General features: G+C 38.6%; 2 protein-coding genes across 8 annotated transcripts in view; one reads left to right on the top strand and one right to left on the bottom strand.

The window, feature by feature from the left end:
- The first annotated feature begins 2,064 nt into the window (after positions 1–2,064).
- On the top strand, positions 2,065–18,673 carry LOC113060520 (calpain-3-like). 3 transcript variants are annotated; one of them, XM_026229493.1, is made up of 21 exons: positions 2,065–2,761; positions 4,264–4,333; positions 4,747–4,865; positions 4,945–5,078; positions 5,397–5,565; positions 5,675–5,758; positions 5,859–5,953; positions 6,854–6,931; positions 7,005–7,165; positions 7,347–7,516; positions 7,638–7,649; positions 7,846–8,054; positions 9,595–9,631; positions 14,449–14,526; positions 14,697–14,754; positions 14,837–14,910; positions 15,390–15,458; positions 15,575–15,653; positions 15,769–15,885; positions 16,828–16,886; positions 17,034–18,673. In XM_026229493.1, the coding sequence occupies exons 1-21, from the start codon at positions 2,510–2,512 to the stop codon at positions 17,058–17,060; spliced, it is 2,151 nt and encodes a 716-aa protein (XP_026085278.1). In that variant the 5' UTR covers positions 2,065–2,509; the 3' UTR covers positions 17,061–18,673. The 3 variants fall into 3 exon arrangements, with proteins under 3 accessions (XP_026085278.1, XP_026085277.1, XP_026085279.1); XM_026229492.1 differs by having other exon boundaries at positions 2,066–2,761; positions 14,449–14,562; positions 14,837–14,901; XM_026229494.1 differs by having other exon boundaries at positions 2,067–2,761; positions 14,837–14,901.
- Positions 18,435–21,196, bottom strand: part of LOC113060519 (zinc finger protein 106-like) — a 21,103-nt gene continuing 18,341 nt past the window's right edge. For all 5 annotated transcript variants that reach the window (XM_026229487.1, XM_026229488.1, XM_026229489.1 and 2 more), the window contains 3 exons: positions 21,111–21,182; positions 20,882–21,028; positions 18,435–19,956 (listed from right to left, as the gene is read on the bottom strand). In XM_026229487.1, coding sequence (XP_026085272.1) covers positions 19,900–19,956; positions 20,882–21,028; positions 21,111–21,182 — 276 coding nt within the window. In that variant the 3' untranslated portion in view covers positions 18,435–19,899. The remainder of the gene's footprint in view (positions 19,957–20,881; positions 21,029–21,110; positions 21,183–21,196) is intronic.

The raw sequence follows: 21,196 nt of genomic DNA, 5'->3' as shown, positions 1-21,196 counted from the left end.
AATGGCTGCTAAACATGTACTGCCAATGTCCCTACATCTCTCCAAACTGCTTCTGTTATCCAGGTTTTTAAAGGGATAGTTCACCCAAAAATGAAAAGTCTGTCAGTCTTATAATTTAAGTGGATGGGTATCATGGCTAAAGCATAAAAAAAAAAAAAATACACAAAACCAAATAAAACCCTGCGGCTCGTGATGGTACACTGATGTGTAAAGACACAAAACAATCGGACTGTGCAAGAAAATGAACAGTATTTATATAATTATTTACCTCTGATTCACACAATGTCTGAACTGTTATAACTCTCCTAAGCACATCCTCCTATGCGAGTTCTCAGCAGCAGGCATGAGGTGTCCTCTTCTTCTTGCTTTATGGTGCATCACAGACTTATAAGTGCATTAGTGTCACCTATCTCTCAAGTGGACCATTGACACTCTATCTACAATCTCATTTAGGAGTGTCAATGGTCCACTTGAGAGATAGGTGGCAGTAATGCACTTATAAGTCTGCGATCCTACTTGAGAACACGCACAGGACACACATTGCGTCAATCAAAGGAAAAAAATAATATGAGTACTGTTCAGTTTCTTGCACAGACTGATAATTTTGTGTCTTTACACATCAATGTATCGTCACGAGCCGCAGGGTTTCATTTGGTTTTGTTTGTGTATGTTTTTTTAGTTTTATTGTATGTTTAAGCCATGATTCCCATCCACTTACATTATAAGACTGATAAACTGCAACAGTATCAGTAAAAAAAATCTTAGTTTGTGTTCTACTGAAGAAACAAAGTCACCTACATCTTGGATACCCTGGGGGCAAGATGAACATCAAATAACATTTTTTGGGTGAACTATCCCTTTAAAAAACCTGGTTTGGATTCTAAAAAACCAAATAATTACGGTCCCATATCCAACCTCCCATTCATTACTAAACTGACGCTACACTAATCTATCTAGGGGGCTATTTACTAGGAGTGGAAATTTGATTCAAGGCTCCTTTGTCTCAGATGACAAAGTGGAATCAGTGGTCATTCTTTGTCTGAATAGTTTAAAAAGAAAACCCAAACTCAAATCATATGTGAAGAGGCTAAAAGTTTCCTTTTATAATAATGTGGTGTTAAATATAAACCATAGAGTTGTCAGTAAATCTTCTGTTTCTCACTTTAAGGTGCACAGATAACAGCAGTTATGTTTGAATTTGATGTAAAGCGAGGTGTGTTAACTTTAACTTGATTGGACCTAGAAATACACAAAGCCTGGAAATAGTTATTTAGTTGATGGAATTTATTTAATTACCAGGATGTTTTTTTTATTTTTATTTTTTTACTATTTTGTTGTTTTACATTTCTTTTTAAGAAACTGTTTATGCCTGTTTATGCCTTAAACTCGCAACTGCAATAAAAAATTATAATTTGGTTAATTAAATCAGCACTTTAATAATGGAATGTATTTTTAAAGATTCCCTCCACAATGATTGTCCATCTCAAGAAATCTAAAAACATTATATGATTTTAATGGCTTGGTCATTTTAACATGAATTATTAGCCATTTATCTTTGCCACACTTATGCGATATTGTAAGTTTAAATTATTTTTATTCAGCACGGATGCATTATATTGTTAACAGTAAAGACATTTGTAATGTTACAAAATAATTTTATTTTAAATAAATGCTGTTCTTTTGAACTCTGTATTAATCAAATCATCCTGAAATAAAAAAATGTAAACACAAAAATGTGTAATAAAAAAAAAAAAATAGTACTTGAGCACCGGTGATGCAGAAGACTGCTAAAAATTCAGCTTTACCATCACAGGAATAAATACATTTTTTAACATAATACAATTAAAAATTGTAATATTTCACAATATTTTTGTTTTACTGTACTTTTGATTAAAAAAATCTTAGCGACCCCAAACGAAACACTGTTGTATGATACAAGTGAACATTCAACAGCTGTGGTAACAAAAGAGGGTTATTAATTATCCAAATTGATAAAGTGACATAATATAGTGAGTTTTGTGAAGTTAGGTCAAGCCTGCTGTCTTTATGCTGAGAGTGCTTAATGCTGAACTCTATTGAGAACAGGTTTAAAGGCTGTGAATGCCTTCTGCTGAGGTAGGCCATCTCACTGGCCTCTCTTTGCAGGGCTGCTCTCCTTTGTGTCACCCTACAATGGCGGCACGAGAGCACAACTGTCGCCCAATACTCATTGTCCGTCAGCCAATGAGAGCAGTCCAAAGAGAAGACTGTAGCAGTTTGTGTATGTATGCAGGTGTGTTTGTGTGTACATATTTGTGCACGTAAAAGGAGTGTGTTCACACGTTGTCTTTTTCTTCTAACCCTGTTTTCTATTCCCTGACTGCATGAAAGGTGCATCATATAGCAGGACAACCAATCAGAGTTCAGCTGTTTGAATTTATGCCAGGGATTTTTGGCTTGTGAGATTTAAGTTGTGGTGGCAAAAGCCAGTATTTTCAATCCCTAAAAAACACTGTCCCAGTGAGACGAGATGCCCTATACACCATCTGGTTTCTTTTGCGACCGGTTAATCCGTGAAAGAGAGAGAAGGGATGGCGAAGGATCCCTGAGCAAACCCATCCGTTTCAGTGGCCAGGACTACAACACCCTCAAGCAGGAGTATCTCCAGAAGAAGGCCCTTTTTGAGGATGAATCCTTCCCTGCCACTGTGGACTCCCTTGGCTTCAAAGAGTTGGGCCACAAGTCCAACAAAGTCAAGAACATTGTCTGGAAGCGTCCCAAGGTAGGAGGCAGAGGGCCTATGTCAGTTCGATTGGACTGGGACTAACATAGGTGGGATGTGGAAATGGCAAATTGGATTTATGAAGCAACTCTACTAATGGGACTTGTATTTATATGCTTGTAAAATGTATTTATATGCTTGTAAATGTACACATTCATGGACAGTGATAATGCTCAGATGGCAAACAATTTTAGAGAGCATATTGGAAAAATATTTGGGGGCTAGGTGTCACTTTTCTTAACATGTGTGTATACAAGCTTGGTTTAGACATTCATCTTTGGTGACAACAAAATAATAGCATATTAAGGAGTATTTGATGAGTTTTTAGTAAAGTTAATTATGAAGCACAAAGGAATTTATGAAATGCACAAATTAACATTTGTTGTTATGCCAAGCAAAAATATTTCCTTGAAGTGCTGGCTGATGGAGTAAGTTAATATTTCAATAATTTAACAACATATACAATTACATTGTGAAATATAGTTGCCATTGAGAAAAAATAACATCAAATTTGTGAGCTTTAAAAGTCGCAATTACAAGGAATAGTCAAATCGTGAGATAAAAAAAGTTGCAAATAGCAAAATAAATTCACATTTTGAGATATAAAGTCACAATTACAAGGAACTGTCACGTTGTGAGCTGAAAAGTCACAAATGCAAAATAAATAAAATTCACATTGTGAGATATAAAATCGCAATTACGATAAATGATAGCCACAGTATAAAGTTACCTTTACAAAAAAACTTCACATTGTGACAAAATAAAAATTTACAAAATAGTCGGTGTGAAAAATCGCAAATGCTAAAAATTAAGTTACAGTGTGGGATATAAAGTTGCAATTGATAGAAATAGTCACATTGTGACATAAAAAGTCACAATTATGTAAAATAATTGCATTGCAAAATAGAAAGTCGCAAAAGTGTAAAAAATACATTCACATTGTGAGAAGTAAAGTCAAACTGTTAGATATAACGTCACAATTGCGAGAAATGAAGTCATGTGAAATATATTGTCGCAATTACAAGAAACATTCAAAATGTTAACCATAATTAAGAAAAATGAAAGTCACATTGTAAGATACGGTATAAAGTCGCATTTGAGAAAAATCAATTTGAGATAAAAAGTCACAATCGTGGAAAATACAGTCACACTTTGAGATATAAAACTGAAATTGTGAGAAATAAAAAAAAAACAATTGTGAAAAGTCAAAATGAGATATAGTCACAATTATGAGAAATAAAGGTGAAATTATGATATATAAAGTCACAATTACAAGAAATAAAATTTGCACAGAAATAGACAATTACAATATAATTAATCTGAGGTGGAAACATACTTCCATACTAACTTAAAACCATGTGACAACTAGTCTGTCCATCCATCCATTGATTTCAGAAATAATCAGAAACAGTCTCACTCTTTGCATCTGTGAATCTGTGTGTAACATCCCAAAGCTCTTGAATCAGTTATAAACAAACTCTTTGGTGATGTGTGTCCTGCAGGAGATATGTGATAACCCACAGTTCATTGTTGGAGGCGCTAGCAGGACAGATATCTGCCAGGGAGACCTGGGTAAGACAACATTTGAACACATTGACACACTATCGTTATAGACTGTTTAAATGATCTTTGGGTAGTGTTTATAGGCTCAAATTGCAACTTCATGGCAGTAAGCACCTCTCTGGCCCCCTATATGCAGACCTGCAGTACAGTGGGACCCCTCCATATTGTGTTGTGTTCCCTGTTGGAAAGGAATCCAACTAGCAGCGCTTTCTATTGTTGTGACGCCACATGCACAATAAAAGAGACCAAAGACACAAAGCTTGCTAAAACATAGGGCAGATTACCAACCTGGCATGTTGCCCTGGACAGTGTAAAAATGCAGAGCTCAGCAGTGTAGGCCCCTGTTTTACTGCGAATAGGTCTATATGTACAGTATTAAATATCCCCCACTGATGTGACATATTATTTTCTATTCATTTTAGGAGACTGCTGGTTGCTTGCAGCCATTGCATCCTTGACTCTGAACGACAAGCTGCTGTATCGTGTTATACCTCAAGAGCAGAGCTTCTCTGAAGGCTATGCTGGAATTTTCCATTTCCAGGTCGGTGTCATTGAGAAAAGTAGCTTTTGAATTGATTATGTCTGATTTTCTGTTTTTCTATGTCTGCTTTCCACCTCAGTTCTGGCATTATGGCGACTGGGTGGATGTCGTTGTTGATGACCGCATTCCCACCTTCAACAACCAGCTGGTGTTCACCAAGTCGGCTGAAAGAAATGAATTCTGGAGTGCTCTGCTGGAGAAAGCTTATGCTAAGTAAGCAATTATCTTTGCATGTTTTATGACAGTTAGATAGTTTATGACACAATTCTGGCATAATTTCTTGCATTTCAAGAAATTTCCTCTAAAATCTTAGAATTGTGGCTTTTTTCTTAGAATTCTTAGATGATATTTATTTTAAGAGGCGCTTAATTTTGTGAACGAAAGGATCTCTCTGTAACACCAAATGCATATCAGTAAATGTTTTGGTATATTCCAATGCACAAAATCCCATATTACATTTATGAAATGGTGATGCATGATGAAATGCCAATGGAATACAAACATAATATATATATACGCTTTCCTGTTAAGGCTTCATGGTTCCTATGAGGCTCTTAAAGGTGGAAACACTGCTGAGGGGATGGAGGACTTCACTGGTGGAGTGACTGAATTCTATGAGATGAAGGAGGCCCCTAAAGAGCTTTATAAGATCATGAAGAAAGCTCTGGAGAGAGGCTCCCTCATGGGCTGCTCCATTGATGTGAGTCAGGCAGAAGAAGCAGCTTAATAACCTTTATTATAAAACTGATGATAACTTTTGGCCCAAATCATCATATTCTTCCATAAAGCAATTGAATTTTTACCCACAGTCCCTGGTTCCAGCTCGCTTTGAAACTCGTACTACAACAGGACTCGTGAAGGGTCATGCCTACTCTGTTACTGCTGTAGAGGAGGTAAAGATTCTGTTAGTTGATACTTTTAAGATGATTTCTTCTGTTATAAAGTATAATATTGGTAGTGTCTGATGATATTGGTGATGTTTTGTGTCTGCAGTGTAAACAGTCCCAACAGAAGGAGACTAAAGTTCGTTTGGTGCGTCTGCGTAACCCTTGGGGTCAGGTCGAATGGAACGGACCTTGGAGCGATAAGTGAGTATCTGCTTATTCCTGAATTGAAACCTGTGAAGTCTACTGTGTCATATTTGATATGCATATTTCTAAGACCCCTTTATCATCAGCATGTTCAAAATGTTGCTGAAAAATCTGTTGCACACAATCTACTGCATGCATTCTGAAATCTGACAGAAGACAAATGTTATGCTAAAAAAAAAGTTTATTTTTTTAAGACCCTTTAGTGTGATCGTAAAAATGATCACCATTAGGTCACGTAATGTGTCTTTTTTTTCTGTGAAATCTTTATCAGTATTAATAAAGCACACAGAAGTTGAAGTTCATGTTGTGAAAAAACTAAAGCATAAAAAACTAAACTAAAATATAAAAATAGAAACATTCCAAATATCAATATATATTCCAAATACATTCCAAATATATACTTTTATCTAAGTTAATGTAAAATATACTGTATGGAAATGTGTACTGTATAGATGGCATTTTTTTATTATTATTTAGTTTATTTGTATTTCAGTAATCCTTGTACTGCATTGCATTGTATGTTTTGCCCCCATACAATAAAAACTACAGATTTTTAGTTATAAATACATATTATTGTGAGATATAGAGTGACAACTGATATTCATATGCATTTAATCTAGGTAAGGTGCTTTAATGATTTAATGATTTACATTACAGACTACCAGAATTTCATATTTTCCATATTTTCTTATATCAGACTATAACGAGCCATAAAACCCTAATGTATTAAATATGACAAAAATGACTTATATGCAATTTTATCTTACTTTTTTCTAAAGGTTGAATAAACTTACAATTTAGCATATGCCAGTCTTTTCAGGGTTAAAAAGCAGATGTTGGTATTCAATTATTACAATCATTTTTTTTCTCTGCTTTTTCTCTTTTTTTTTACTGCAGTTCAAAAGAGTGGGAAACCCTCTCTAAAGGAGAAAAAGAGAAACTTCAGCATCAGAACGCTGACGATGGAGAATTCTGGTGAGTTCAAACGTTTCCTTATGATGAAGGTATTCACTTAGAGAAAGCTTGAACTTTCGTCATCCCCCTGTAGGATGTCATTTGAGGATTTTAAGAAAAACTACACCAAAATTGAGATTTGCAACCTGACCCCTGATGCTTTGGAGGACGACAAGTTGCACAAATGGACCGTGTCTGTTAATGAGGGACGCTGGGTTAGAGGATGCTCTGCCGGAGGATGCAGGAATTATCCAGGTGGGTGTTATTTTAATGAACTGAAACTGGAATATTTTCTTTTTATTATTATATTAATTGTACATTTAATTGATATGTAAGTTTTCATGCACCTAAAAGTGCTCCACACATTAAAAAAACAAACAGGAAGTCTCACAGAAGACAATAATGGCTTTAATATAATATGTGTGGTCTCCTATAGAAACGTTCTGGACAAATCCACAATACCGCCTGCGTCTCTTGGAGGAAGATGATGACCCGGAGGATGATGAAGTGGCTTGCACCTTTGTTGTTGCTCTAATGCAGAAAAACAGGCGTAGAGAACGCAAGTTGGGTGCAAATCTCTTCACTATTGGATTTTCCATCTATGAGGTATCAAACACCGTATTTAAAATATAATATACATAATGCATTTTTATCCTGTCATTACCAGCATGAAATTACACAAATAGCAGCTTGATAATGCATTCAACTCATTTCCATTTGTCCACAGGTTCCAAAGGAGGTATGAAGACAATGAATGTTTGGACTCGAGGCTGGTGGATAACATGCTGTTCATAGCTGTTTAGCATTCCAACAAGTTCCTTTACATGTGTTTTATAGATAGAATATAAACTCCTTTGTCACTGTTGATCAGAGGAGTCTAGAGGAGTCTTCATACCTCGATACAGATTCCTTTTTTGTTTTTGTCTGTCTGTCAGATGCACGGAAACAAGCAGCACATGCAGAAGGAGTTCTTCATGTCTAGCAACTCTAAGGCTCGTTCCAAGGCCTACATTAACCTGCGCGAGGTGACCCAGCGTTTCCGTCTGAGCCCCGGGGAGTACGTCATCATTCCCTCCACCTACGAGCCGCACCAGGAAGGCGAGTTCATCCTCCGCGTCTTCTCTGAAAAGAGGAACACCTCTGAGTGAGTGAGAGCTGAAGGGACGGTAGGGGTGTTTGTTGGTCTTTTTCGATTGTACAATGAGTAGGTTTTTCCTCGCACCGCTTAATCAGTATTTTTGTCTTGTTATTCAGAAAAAATGTCTAAACATCCTTAAACTCAATGTTTATTAGAGAAACAAAATAAAAAAAGAAACAAATAATATAAATTTCCCTGAAAATGTAACATCTTTTCATATTTTATAGTCTTAAGGAAATAAAAATGCTGGTTAAGGGGCCGTTCACACAGAATGCGTTTTTGGATTCCACTGTGCTGTTTTTTCATCGTTTTTGAGGTAGAAATGTGCTATACGGATGAGTTTGATCGTTTGCTCTGAAAAACGTATTCTGTGTAAATGATGCCTGAAAACATATATTTTTATTATGAGGAAAAAAAATGTTTTTCATGTATGCACATGCACATGCGTGGGGGGTGAAAAATAGATAAGATATCTTTGGCACAAGTTAATTCCTGTGTAGTACTAATTCATTTTACTTGTTTTAATTTAGTTAACAAATTTTGGAATAAATTTCATTTTTTCCCCCCACATGTCATGTGCAGGGCTCAGCAAAAAATTGAATCCGTAACACTGATCTGACATCCACATTTTTCTGGTGTTTGCCTTTTGTAGTAGTATTTTGTTACGTTAAATCTTGTCTTGCTGAAGAACATCTGAAACACTTTGCTTGAAAGCAGTTGTTAGAGAAGTGGGTTATAATGGCTGCAAAAGGGCACATTAAATGAGCATTATTTTATGAACAAAGGAGCATGGTTACATTATCACATGAATGCAAGCTAACTTCATTGTTACCTGATTGAGATCTCGGTACAGAGGGGATGGGAAACAATTGGGAAAAGGGGTGGAAAGACACAAGGACAAAAAAATTTAATGACAATTTGATTTGTAGAGCTGGAAGAAATCGGCCCCAGTTCGAGGCTGTAATGGAATCTTTTTTAGGACAAGCAGCAGCACATTTTGGGACCCTCCGGTAAACATTTCCTTTCAGTTCTGCCCACTGTGAAGCACAATTCAACTTCGGCTGCAAGGAAGACAGGGACGCACAAAGGACTGCCGATGTTCTCCAAGGAATACTGATGATGCTGGTGGAAGACAAGGAATCAGAGTATTTTAACAAGGATCATGTTAAAAATGATTTCCAGTTTCTTGATGTGATCTAACTGGTCCTGTGATAGTCATTGTAACCATAAATCAAACTTATTTCCCTTTTTTATCATACAGTGAATTAACTTTTAATGATACATTTAAGTAGTCATATTTTAAGGATTACTCACATATGGTAAGTTTGAGTAATTCCTACTCGATTATCATTAAAAAAAAAAGTGTATGTTTACATGGCTGATGTAAGCAGAATAACAATTGATAATTTGGCTTGAAAGACTTACTGGAGAATAAGCTCAAATGTGAAAGAAAACCTACATGATGAGACGGCTCCCCGAAAGCTCTTTGATGACCTGTTGTGATGCTGTTTACTGTGGTGACCAGTGTTTGTTGGTTTCTTCTCAGGGAGATAGAGAACAGGATTGAAGCTGATCATCCAGTGGTAAGTCCTTGATCATCTAAAAGCTTTTGAAAAATTTGAGTTCAGCTAAGCCATGACTTTTTTACGATTAGTACCAAACTATTAACCCTAAGTTTCGAACTCTGCTGCAAGTTTTGAAGACAGATGTACAACAACATCTAATGAAAATTGTAGTAAAATCCAATAGATTGATATAAAAAGAAGGGACACGGCCATATCTAGAGATGAGGAGCCGGATTCACGAAACATTCGGACAAGTCCTTATCCTCCAACTTGTCTCAAATCCCCAGAAGTAAGATGCTTAATTTATTTGGTTGTTTCAAATATTAAGCATTAGAACATAAAACTAACTACACATTATCATTACTAGATATGTGCAGGATTGCTTCAAGCGACACTTCTGATTGATAATGTAAACGGTGATCGGTCATGATTATTCATGATATGACTTTTATTTTTATTTTTGCTAGACTTTAAACGCAGTTGAAACTCTATAAAAATGAGTCAAATAGGGATTTTTATTTTTACAATTATGAAAATCTTCATACGAGCAGCCATGCATAGGGTACATTCATTTTAGATAGAGAATGCAAGAAAAATGCGCTGCAGTGAATGTAACAGACAGGCTGTTTATTTAAAATACACTGAGCATTAAAGGGGTAGTTCACCCAAAAATGAAAATTGTTTATAATGGCCTCCTGAAGTGAAGCGATGTGCTTGTGTAAAAAAAAAAAAATCCATATTTATAACTTTAGAAACCATGATCTCTAAGTTCTGCTAACTGTCGTACACGCGTTCACCAGAAAGAGGCATCCAGTGGAATACGTATGACATTTTGTTTACAGCGAAGGATAACCAGTTTCCTCTTGGCTTATATCGAATTGCTCCAACAGTTCCCTGAGATACGGAACGAGTACTGCGTATGTGGAAAAGCTCCTTTTTTCCTCGATAATGAAGCTTTTTTTCAATAACGCAGTGCAACTGCACTGCCATTGGTTTAATCTGTAAACTTTTTTAAACCAATGACAGCGCTGCAAAGCTGCGCGAGCCTGTGGGGATGCAGCACGCCAAAGCCCGCCAAAATGGGCGGGGCGAATGGCTATATAAGCAGGCAATCGCCAGAGAAATCAGATCTTACTCCTTCAGCGACGACTTCACTTCGCTGGATCTTTGCTGAACACCTTCGCCTGGAACGAGCTCTCGCCATCGAAGAGGCACCGCAGCAGACCAGCTGAGACCGCCGAATGCCTGCAGCGTTCTCGCAGACAGCCACTCTAAGCGCCGTTCTCGGGCCACCCGCTTCCCGCTTCCGGCCGCTTCTCAGCGATCTCCTGCCGCCATCCGGTGATCACAAAAGAGCTTCTCTAAAAGAGCGTTTCTAACGCTGTGTTAACGGCGGCGGCCATGCCGCGCCACAGCTGTGGCATATGCAGAGCCCCTTTGCATGATGACGACGGCCATGGTGAGTGTATTTTCTGCCTGGGTAAACCCCACGCTGAGGCTGCACTCACTGAGACTTCATGCTGCTTTTGTGAGAGCATGAGTCTCGCCTTTCTGCGCTCGCGGATCGCTTTCTTTAATTTCACCCGCGAGCCGGCCAGGAAAAGACAGTGGGGAAGAGGGGCTCAGAGCCCGGATTTGGGTGAGCTCACGCTGGCTCAGCACCCGCGTGCCTCACCCTCTCCAATGAGAGAGCCGTTCCCTGTCCTCGTCTCATGCCCAGAGCAGCGTCCCTCGGCTGAAGCAAGCAACGTTGTCTCTTTTGGCGGATCGGAGCATGAGCCGCTTGACGACTCCATGTCACTCTAAAACGGAGGACTGGGCCGGTGATTCTGACCCCGCCCACTTGCCGTCACTAGAGCCCATCGACGCCAGAGCTGGGATGGATGCCGAGCTTCTCCGCATCCTCTCCAAGGCCGTTGAGGAACTCCATCTGGAGTGGGGCCCCCCAAGCTGACAATGTCGTGGCACGCCCCCTACTCGGCCCGCCTACGCACTTCCTCTGCAGCTCTCAGCTCAGTAGATGGTTCTCAGGAGAAGGGCTATGAGCCATTATTTCCTTGTCCCCAAGAAAGATGGTGGTCTCAGACTCATCTTAGACCTAAGACACCTGAACCTCTCCCTCATGAAACGGAAGTTCAGGATGTTGACATTGAAGCAGATCCTCACGCAGATTTGCCCCGAGGACTGGTTCTTCTCGCTGGACCTGAAAGATGCTTACTTTCACATTCAGATAGCCCCCCATCACAGACGATTCTTGAGATTCGCTTTCGAGGGTGTGGCTTACCAATATACAGTCCTTCCCTTTGGGCTGTCTCTAGCTCCCTGCACTTTCACGAAGTGCATGAACGAGGCACTTTCCCCTCTGAGACAGATGGGAATCTGCATTCTGAACTATCTCGACGACTGGCTCATTCTAGCCCAGTCACGAACCGAGCTAGACCACAACAGATGCTGAGCCACTTAGAGTGCCTAGGACTCAGGGTCAATTTCGCCAAGAGCTCACTGCTCCCCAGCCAACGTATTACGTTCCTGGAAGCAATTTTCGACTCAGTCAATATGAGGGCGGTCATATCACCAGAGCGCGCTCTGGTACTTCAGCAGCTCACGGCATCTGTCAGGAACAAAGCCTGTTTCCCTCTGAAGCTCTTTCAGAGGATGCTAGGGCTGATGGCTTCTGCCTCCCCAGTTTTACAGCTCGGCCTCCTACGAATGCGGCCCCTGCAATAATGGCTGAAACTCCGGGCCCCACCTCATGCTTGGCAGCACGCCCGCTTTCGCATCAGGGTCAACCAGGCCTGTCTAGCAGACCTCTCAACAGATGCGTCCAACCTGGGTTGGGGTGTTCTGTGCGAGGTCAGGACAATCTGGCATCCACATCCAGAACTCTGGGCTCTGCATGTATGGTCCCTCGATGGGAGCCTCTGAGCCTCCCCGGGGACGTGCTACACACCATTGCTCAGGCAAGAGCCCCTTCTAAAAGACGCCTCTACGCCCAGAAATGGTTAGTCTTCGTTGACTGGTGCTCAGCACAAAACGAAGACCCTGTTGAGTGTGACGTATCTCTGATCTTGTCATTTCTCCAAGAGCGTCTAGACAAGGGTCTCACCCTTTCCACACTCAAGGTTTACATAGCAGCCATCGCATCATTTCATGCTCCTATTGCTGGCCAATCAGTGGGTCGAAACCTCCTCATTGTGCATTTCCTGAGAGGTTCTAGGCGGTTGAAGCCCCCACGTCCTCTCACTGTTTCCACTTGGGACCTTCACACGCTCCTTGGAGCACTCAAAAGACCTCCCTTTGAACCACTGCGGTCAGCTGACCTTCGGCCCCTAACGCTCAAAACCGCTCTGCTACTTGCTCTAGCATCAGTCAAGCGTGTTGCCGATTTGCAGGCCCTCTCGGTGAGCCCTGCATGCCTTGAGTTTGGGCCCAATGACTCGAAGGTCATTTTAAAACCCAGGCATGGCTCCGTCCCTAAAGTGCTCTCGACGCCATTCAGAGCACAGGTAATTTCCCTCTCAGCTCTGCCTCCATTGTCAGATGAGCGAGAGCTGGATTTACTCTGCCCAGTGAGGGATTTGAGGATATACATTGAGCGGTCACAGCCGTTCAGGCAATCTGACCAGCTTTTTGTCTGCTTTGGTGGCCACACCAAGGTGTCTTCGGTCTCAAAGCAACGCCTCTCGCGTTGGATAGTTGAAGCTATCGCTCTATGTTACTCCTCTATGGGCCTTGAGTGCCCCATAGGAGTAAAAGCCCACTCTACTAGAGGGATGGCCTCTTCATGGGCCTGATCTAGTGGTGTCTCCATCAAGGACATCTGTGAGGCGGCCGGCTGGTCCTCGTCATCCACTTTTGCCAGATTCTATAACTTGGATATCCCGACCTTGCATGCTCGGGTTCTTTCGGTTTGATACTATGGCCTCTAGCAGATTTCGTCATCATACCACCTCCAGGGAGCTAGCTCCCTCTTAGCAGTGTAGCGTCAAGGGTTCGACGACTCCGGCCCTCTCACTTATCCTCTGGACCCCAGGGTGTTCAAGATAAGTCTTGTCATTCTCTACAGTGGCACGGCGCGGTTTAATTTGTTCCCCATAAGCAGTATGAGTGAAGTATCGAAAGGGAACGTACTCGGTTACAAACGTAACCTCAGTTCCCTGAGATACGGAATGAGTACTGCGTTATATGCCGTGGCACGAGGCTGCGGGTTCAGTGTTGTCGCTTCAGTCATATGTCTACATTATACGTACGTCATATGCCCAGTGCTGAACTCTTGTCAAGTCAATCGCAACAAATGATTATTGTGGTAATATGCAGGCAAAAAGCTACTTTAACTTCTCAAGAATAGCACAAAAAAAACATTTTTACATATTTGTCAGAATTTATCTTAAGACATTCATAACTTTTAAGAAGATTTTAGTAAATCCAGCCCCAGAATATCATTGAGATTTGGAGTGGACTTAAAACCACCTTACAATGAAGCCAGAACAATTAAGAAACACACTTAAAACTACATTTTAGCAACCACATTGCAACCTCTTGGCAAGGCATATTTTGCAGAGGCAAGCAATTTTCTTCAAATAATTTAATTAATAATATATATTTTAAAGGTTTCAATTCATTCTGTTATTTCTTAGTACTTTATTTGACTCCTATTTCAAAGGGGCAGTGTTGTCCAAGTAAAATCAGCACAAATTATTGAGAAAAAGGAGCACATCATCTTTGTTTTAACTTTTTTTATCTAGTAGTGATCAGTTTCTTTGGCTTCTCACATGAAAATGAGAGAATAAATTCAGTTCTCACATATGTATTTTACAACTCCCATGTCTGATCAGCCGGCTCCGGCTTCGACTGGGGAAGAGAGTGAGGAGGACCAGCAGTTCCTGTCCATTTTCCAGCAGATCGCGGGGGACGTGAGTACTGGGGAGCCACTGAGCGCTGGGGGGAGTGTGAGTATGGTGGTGGGGTGGGACCGGTAATTGGCCATGCCAGTGGTAACAGTGGTAACAGCCATATCATTACAGTTTTTTGTTGGTGTAATAAACATTACACCTGACTTTCTGTTTATTCTTGTGTCTTACAGCAAATGGAGATCTCAGCCAATGACCTCAAAGATGTCTTGAACAAGGTGGTGCCTAAATGTACGTATCTTTGAAGATTACTATATAGTATAATTGTGGTTTTTCTTTCTAATGTCTTCAAGAAATGATCTGCTGTTTACAGACAAGGACATAAATACTGAGGGCTTCAGTCGTGAGAACTGTAGAAGCATGATTGCTCTCATGGACGTATCCTTTGTATCAAGATGACAAAATTTCTGTAAAGCCCATTCATGCATTGTTTAAACCATTTGGGTCATTCTCAGGAAAAGGTGCCATTTGTGTCTGCTTCCACCAGTCAATATGTCAATAAAGTTGTACAATGTTCCAATAGTTATTTATCATTATTAGCAATAAGCCTTTGTTTTAGTTTTGCCAAACTGATACACTCAACTCTGTTCCTTAACATTCAGAGTTGAATATTACAAAAGGTCAGTGCAAAAACAACCTGTCAAATAATATTTCACCACAACATATTAATTACAATTACAACATTAAAAAAGAGGGACATTTCACAGCATAACAGGGTTGAGAAGAAAGAAGATAACGTTTTATGATTCTGACAGTTTTGAAATAATAAATGTAACTTCTCCACCATTTCATGTACAGTAGATTTAATTCTGTAGCAGATACGTTTGAAATCTGCATGCAAATCTTTCTTAATCCTAATTACACAGATGGACGGAAAAGGAAGACTTAACCTACAAGAGTTTAGACACCTGTGGAACAAAATCAAACAGTGGCAGGTTTGAAATCTCCTCTTTCTTTCCTATATATATATATATATATATATATATATATATATATATATATATAAACAAAACAAGACTGTTCGACAAATGGACATACATTTTCTCCACAGGGAATCTTCAAGTCCTATGACTTTGATCACACTGGCACTATCAGCAGCTATGAGATGAGAAACGCCATCAATGATGCAGGTTAGAAGGCTTTTCATGTATTTCTACTGTTCAGCTGTTCTCATGTTGAAGAACATTTGTCTGTCTCTCTAATGGTCTTGTCACTGTTCAGTCGTGTGTTTTGTGTTCCACTCAGGGTTCCGTCTGAACAACCAGCTCTATGACATCATCACCATGCGCTACGCCAATGAAAGCATGAACATCGACTTTGACAGTTTCGTCAGCTGTCTTGTGCGACTGGAGGGGATGTTCAGTAAGTTGTAATCTTTTTTAACTAGCAAATAGTTAAACTAATAGTTTTTAGTAAATAGTACACAAGCTAAGCTGGATTTTTTTCTTTCTTTCAATATTTTATATTATTAACTCTGTCATATTAAGTTTGCAATTATAATCTTTTTTTATTACAAGTCAGTTTCATTGTGCATTGTAATAAATCATGCATTAAAAAAAAACTTCAAGACTTTGTCTTTGAAAAAAAATTTTTTTTTTGTCAACCCTGTGACATTCATAATATCTTTGGATCGAGAGAGGACAAAAATTACAAATAACAGTATTAGCAAGCAAATATCATTTTACTTTTTAAAAATTGTTCCACGAACAGTACTTATTTATTTATAAAGAATTGCTGACTGACCTTCTCTTTCTCATAACAGAGTTGAATGTTGAGCTTGATAAAGTAAACAATAAAATATTAATAAATTACTTTATAAAATATTAAGGAATTATTATTATGAAATATTTCAGAAATCCTTTTTTTTTATATGAGGCTCTGCACATGACAGAAAAATGTGTGTCCACGTTTTCAAATCATTAAATAAAGTATTCATTATAATATTATTATAATTTTTTAATTGTGGCTACTTTGTCCTAATTTGTTCCTATGTTTTGGCTACAGATGGAATTAATTAGTACAACGCTGCCACAATTGAACTACAAAGGAAATCTCATTATAACAGGGTTGAGAATGTGTAGAGATAAAGAAAATTTCCACATTTGTTTTCCACAAATTAAACTTCTTTAAACACTAAAAGTTGTGGGGAATGCACATAGAACCGCTTTCTTAACAACTACAGATTTTACTGGGTTCTATTTGAAATCTTTCATATGTTTAATTTTACCAACAACTGATTTGTGGCTTGTGTATACTAAAAATCACACATGCATACTGTCTGAAGTGAACCTGTTCTCTTCGTAGGAGCATTCCAGGCCTTTGATCAAGGTGGAGATGGCACCATCAGACTTAATGTACTGGAGGTGAGTGGACACCAATCCATCATCTTAAGACAATGTAATGTTTAGCATCAGGTCCACGTCATTAGTTTCAAACATCAAAAGCCTGAAAAAATTAATCTGTAGATTGGCTGATCACAAAATGCTAAAATTCAATTCCAATTTCTCCAGTGGCTTCAGCTAACCATGTATGCATAGACCGACTGTGGATCCAGGTGAGCCCGGACTCGGAAAGGACCAGAACCACCAGCTCTTACCTCAACACTCAATGTGCCAGACTACTGTTACCTCTTTCTCTGTACCTCAGCCCACACTGAACACCAGCTCTACAAACTTAACACATGATTACTCCTCTTCATTTTAGTTTTATATGAGATGGCAAGAAGAGTGAAGTGAGTATTAGTGTTACAGACCGACATTTCTGGGGGGCGTTGTGCCCAAGCTCCATATACATGGCGGCATGTCACAGTTTCTGATTTTCTGTTGTCATTCATTCCTCAGAGTAGCTTTTCACATGAACTTCATTCAGTTTGTCTACACTGGTGTTACAGGCAGCATTTCTCTTTTACCTCACCTAGCCTCAAAAGATGCTAATGTTCCATGGCCCTGAGATTTCCTTTGCCATATGCTGATGGACCTAATATATAATTGATTCTCTAATATTACATAGAACTATAACAATAAAAAGGAATCGATTTGGATTTAACTCTTGACAATATCGCACACTTCTTCTTACATTGTACACATGATGCCTTGCAGTGATGAGAAAAACTACTTGAAATCCGTTCACACTGAAACACAATCCAGGTTTGTTTCTGATTTCACACCACATGTGGATATGGTTTTAACCAGGTTTGTAAATCAGAATTTTGTCTGAACAAAGTGTCTAAGACACTTGGAGACACTTATCATCATACTGCCACTCTTTCTGATTCAGATTTCTTAAAAAATGTGTTTCCATCTTCACCCAGATAGCCTCCCATTTGATTTGGTTAAATCAATCCATTGAAAAAAGCATCCATTAAATCCACTAAAAAAGCATGCATGAGGGCCATGAAGGTGGTCTTTATTGTTTCAAATCCTGGTTGTTTGTGGAGACAATTTTGTTTAAATGATAGAAAATAAACCTAAAGAACCAAGGAAAATAATTCAAAATTAACATAGTAGTCATGGGTCAATGCGAAGCTTTTTTATTTTATTTTATGAGTGTACTGACTTCAGCTGTTTAATAATCGTGTAGTTCTTGGTTTAAGTGCTTTCCCAGGATCAATAAATCAGTTTTTAAGCCTAATTATTTAGACAAAAGCACAAGTACGCTATCATGCGCTGGTGTGGATGCTTTTATCATTATATTAATAGTTATCATTCTTGGTGTGAACGGGGCTTAACGGTGGCATGCCGGCAAATGAAGTCAACAGTAAAATGATGAATGAATGTTTTGTGCTATTTTAGTGAGATAACACTTCAACATATCTAATTGTTTTCTAAGAAGACGTCTTTATTGATTTAAAAGTAATGGGAGACCATTTCTAGCCAAATTTCCCCTTGGGATAAAGGAAATGCACACAGGAGCACAGTGTAACTTTTATTTAGTTTGTTTCAATAGCATGTGTGTACAAAATGTCTATAAAGATTTTAACAGTATTTGAAATGAACAAGTGTGAGAAACTTGGGAATACCAGTTTAGAGGCTGGCTGCAAATCTCTCCTCAGCAACACACAACTATAGCAAAAGAGCTGAGACACATTTCAAAGGTTGTGACTGGGTGGAAAAACTAGCTGTATCTTTGTATATGATATAATGTAATGAGAAAAAAACACCTTGAGTGATCATATATAGTAAAAAATACTTCAGGGGTAGTAAAATGTTCGACTGACTGGGATAGTGCAGTTACTCTGAGTAATACACTTCCAGCTGCACAAACACACCTCCCCTGCTGGCCACCCCTAAACTTTCACTTTCACTCTGCAAAAAAATAGGGACTTTCCTGTAAAGAGGACCCTCCTGGACTTGCATAAAGCTACAAATCTCATTGGCACGAGTGCCACAAAATACTGTGAAGAAAAAGAAAAAACCCCAAACTTCTTGACTATAGAAAAAAGAAAAAGAAAATAAAAGGACCTTGTCTTGTTCACCCCGTCCCATTTCAGTCAACAGCACAGCAAACATTTCAACTGCAGACTTGTCACAGCAAACCTGAATCCTGTTATTATAAAAAAAAATTATAATAATACAATAAAATACTGCAAATAGATTCAACCACTCAAACGACTACATTTGAATGAAGAATAAAAAAAGAAAACCAAATAAAATCAGCAGACACAACTTGACTAATTCGATTTTTGTATTGTCCCAGAATAACAGTTTGCTTTGACAGGTATGTAATACTATGAAACCAGAAAAATCAATGACCTTGCCCTTCATAAAAGCCTGCAACATTACAACACTAGAATCTGGATGCTCAACACGACAAGTCTCAAGCTTTCTGAAATCTCTCCACATCCCAAGATCTCTAAACTCATAGTGAGCTACACGTGTTTGCTGAGGGAGCTGCAGCCATGAGACCCAAATGTTTCCCACAGTTTCTGTCTTTATTTGGTCAGTAAATCTCAGAGCTGATGATACGATACATTATGATCAGATCAGGGACTTAGAGAAGAGTCTGATACAGAAATCAATCCCTTCCAGGAGAGTATCAGAGCAATGCCACATCAGTATAAAAGAACTGCGCACATTTCACACTTCAGAGACGAGTCGCATGTAAAAGATTTCCTCTCATCAAAATACCAACATATCAAATCCACTTACAGAGAAATGTTCTTAATTTCGTTTTAATTTACAGTAGCACTTTTTTTTTTTTTTCACAAAACCGATTAAAATGATCCATCAGTGGTTAAACTGTGTTATCAGAATCAGAAGTGGCAGTTGTTGGTATCTGATGGTTGATATAAAAATAACAGGGCTCCTCTGAGGGCTGAACGAGACATTCCCAATATGGGAGAAGAGGAGACTGTGTCTGTGAAACTGCCTTGGCCCCTCATGGCTCCATTTTACTGTCGTCCTCAGCATGTTTCTGCATGTGACCGTGCACTGCCTACAAAAGACGAGAGTCACGTCAATGTTTGACACATGCAAACATGTATTTTATAATTTACACACAGAATGTCACATTTTATCTGCAAATAACTACACACATACTACCATTTAAAAGTTTGGGGTTAGTAAGATCTTTTTTTTATTTTTTTCCCTCATGCTCACCAAGGCTATGCTTTTTTTTTTTACAAAAATACAAAAACAGTAATATTGTGAAATATTATAAATACTATTTAAAACAACCGTTTTCTTTTTTAATATATTTCTTAAAATTGTATTTATTATTTTGATGGCAAAATGCTGATTTGCGGCTGACGGAACATTTCTTCTTCTTATAAATGGTTTTGATGCTTTTTTGAATTTTTCAGAATTATTTGATAAATAGAAAGTTAAAACAGAAATATTTTCTAACAATATAAGTTAGTTACCTGTCACTTTTGATCAATTTATTGCATCATTGGTATATAACTAGTTTTTTTTTTCTTTCAGAAAACATTAATAATAAAATATCTGGTCAAAAATGTTGCTTAAAAATTGCTGTTATTTAACCTTATTTAAAAAAAAAAACATTAAAACTTTTACTTTAATAACTTAAAATCATAACATAAATCCATAAAATAAATATATAATTTTTGCATTAAAAATAATATATTCTTTTTGAATTGGGAGGAAAATGTGTATAAGAGTCGCAAAAATAAATTATACCATTATTCCTTTTGCAATATTTTCTGATGCAGTAATTTGAAGAATTTATAGGCACCAGACAGTAACCACTTTAAATATCAAACATATCAAATGTCATGTGTAAGATTGAACCAACTGTGGTACATGCAGCAAAATATATAAATTTCCCTTTAAAGTACAACCTTCAGTTTTCACTTATGTGTGGAAGTGACTACTTTTACCTCCATTAAGAGTGTCCGTACCTGTTTAGAGCCATTGCGGGTTGTGAAGAAGGTGTCGCAGTTCCTCCAGCGGCATTTGAACGTCTGCTGTGCTGGGGAGGTGTGATCGTTCAGCAGGTGCTGCTGCAGGTGCTCCATCACGCCAAAGATTAGCGTACAACCGTACCACTGTGAAGAGGCATGCAACACATGTAAACCACGTTACATTATTCCTGAGTCTCTGGCACATGACGTGACCTCAGTTTCTTACCCAGCAGCGGTAGTTCTGAATCAGGTTCAATCTGACAGCTCTCACGCTCCCATCATAGCAGCCTGTGTAGATCTGCAACAGACAAA

This window comes from Carassius auratus, chromosome 42 (genome assembly GCF_003368295.1).
Source record: "Carassius auratus strain Wakin chromosome 42, ASM336829v1, whole genome shotgun sequence".
Lineage (NCBI taxonomy): Eukaryota > Metazoa > Chordata > Actinopteri > Cypriniformes > Cyprinidae > Carassius > Carassius auratus.
This window is presented reverse-complemented; position numbering and strand designations above follow the sequence as displayed.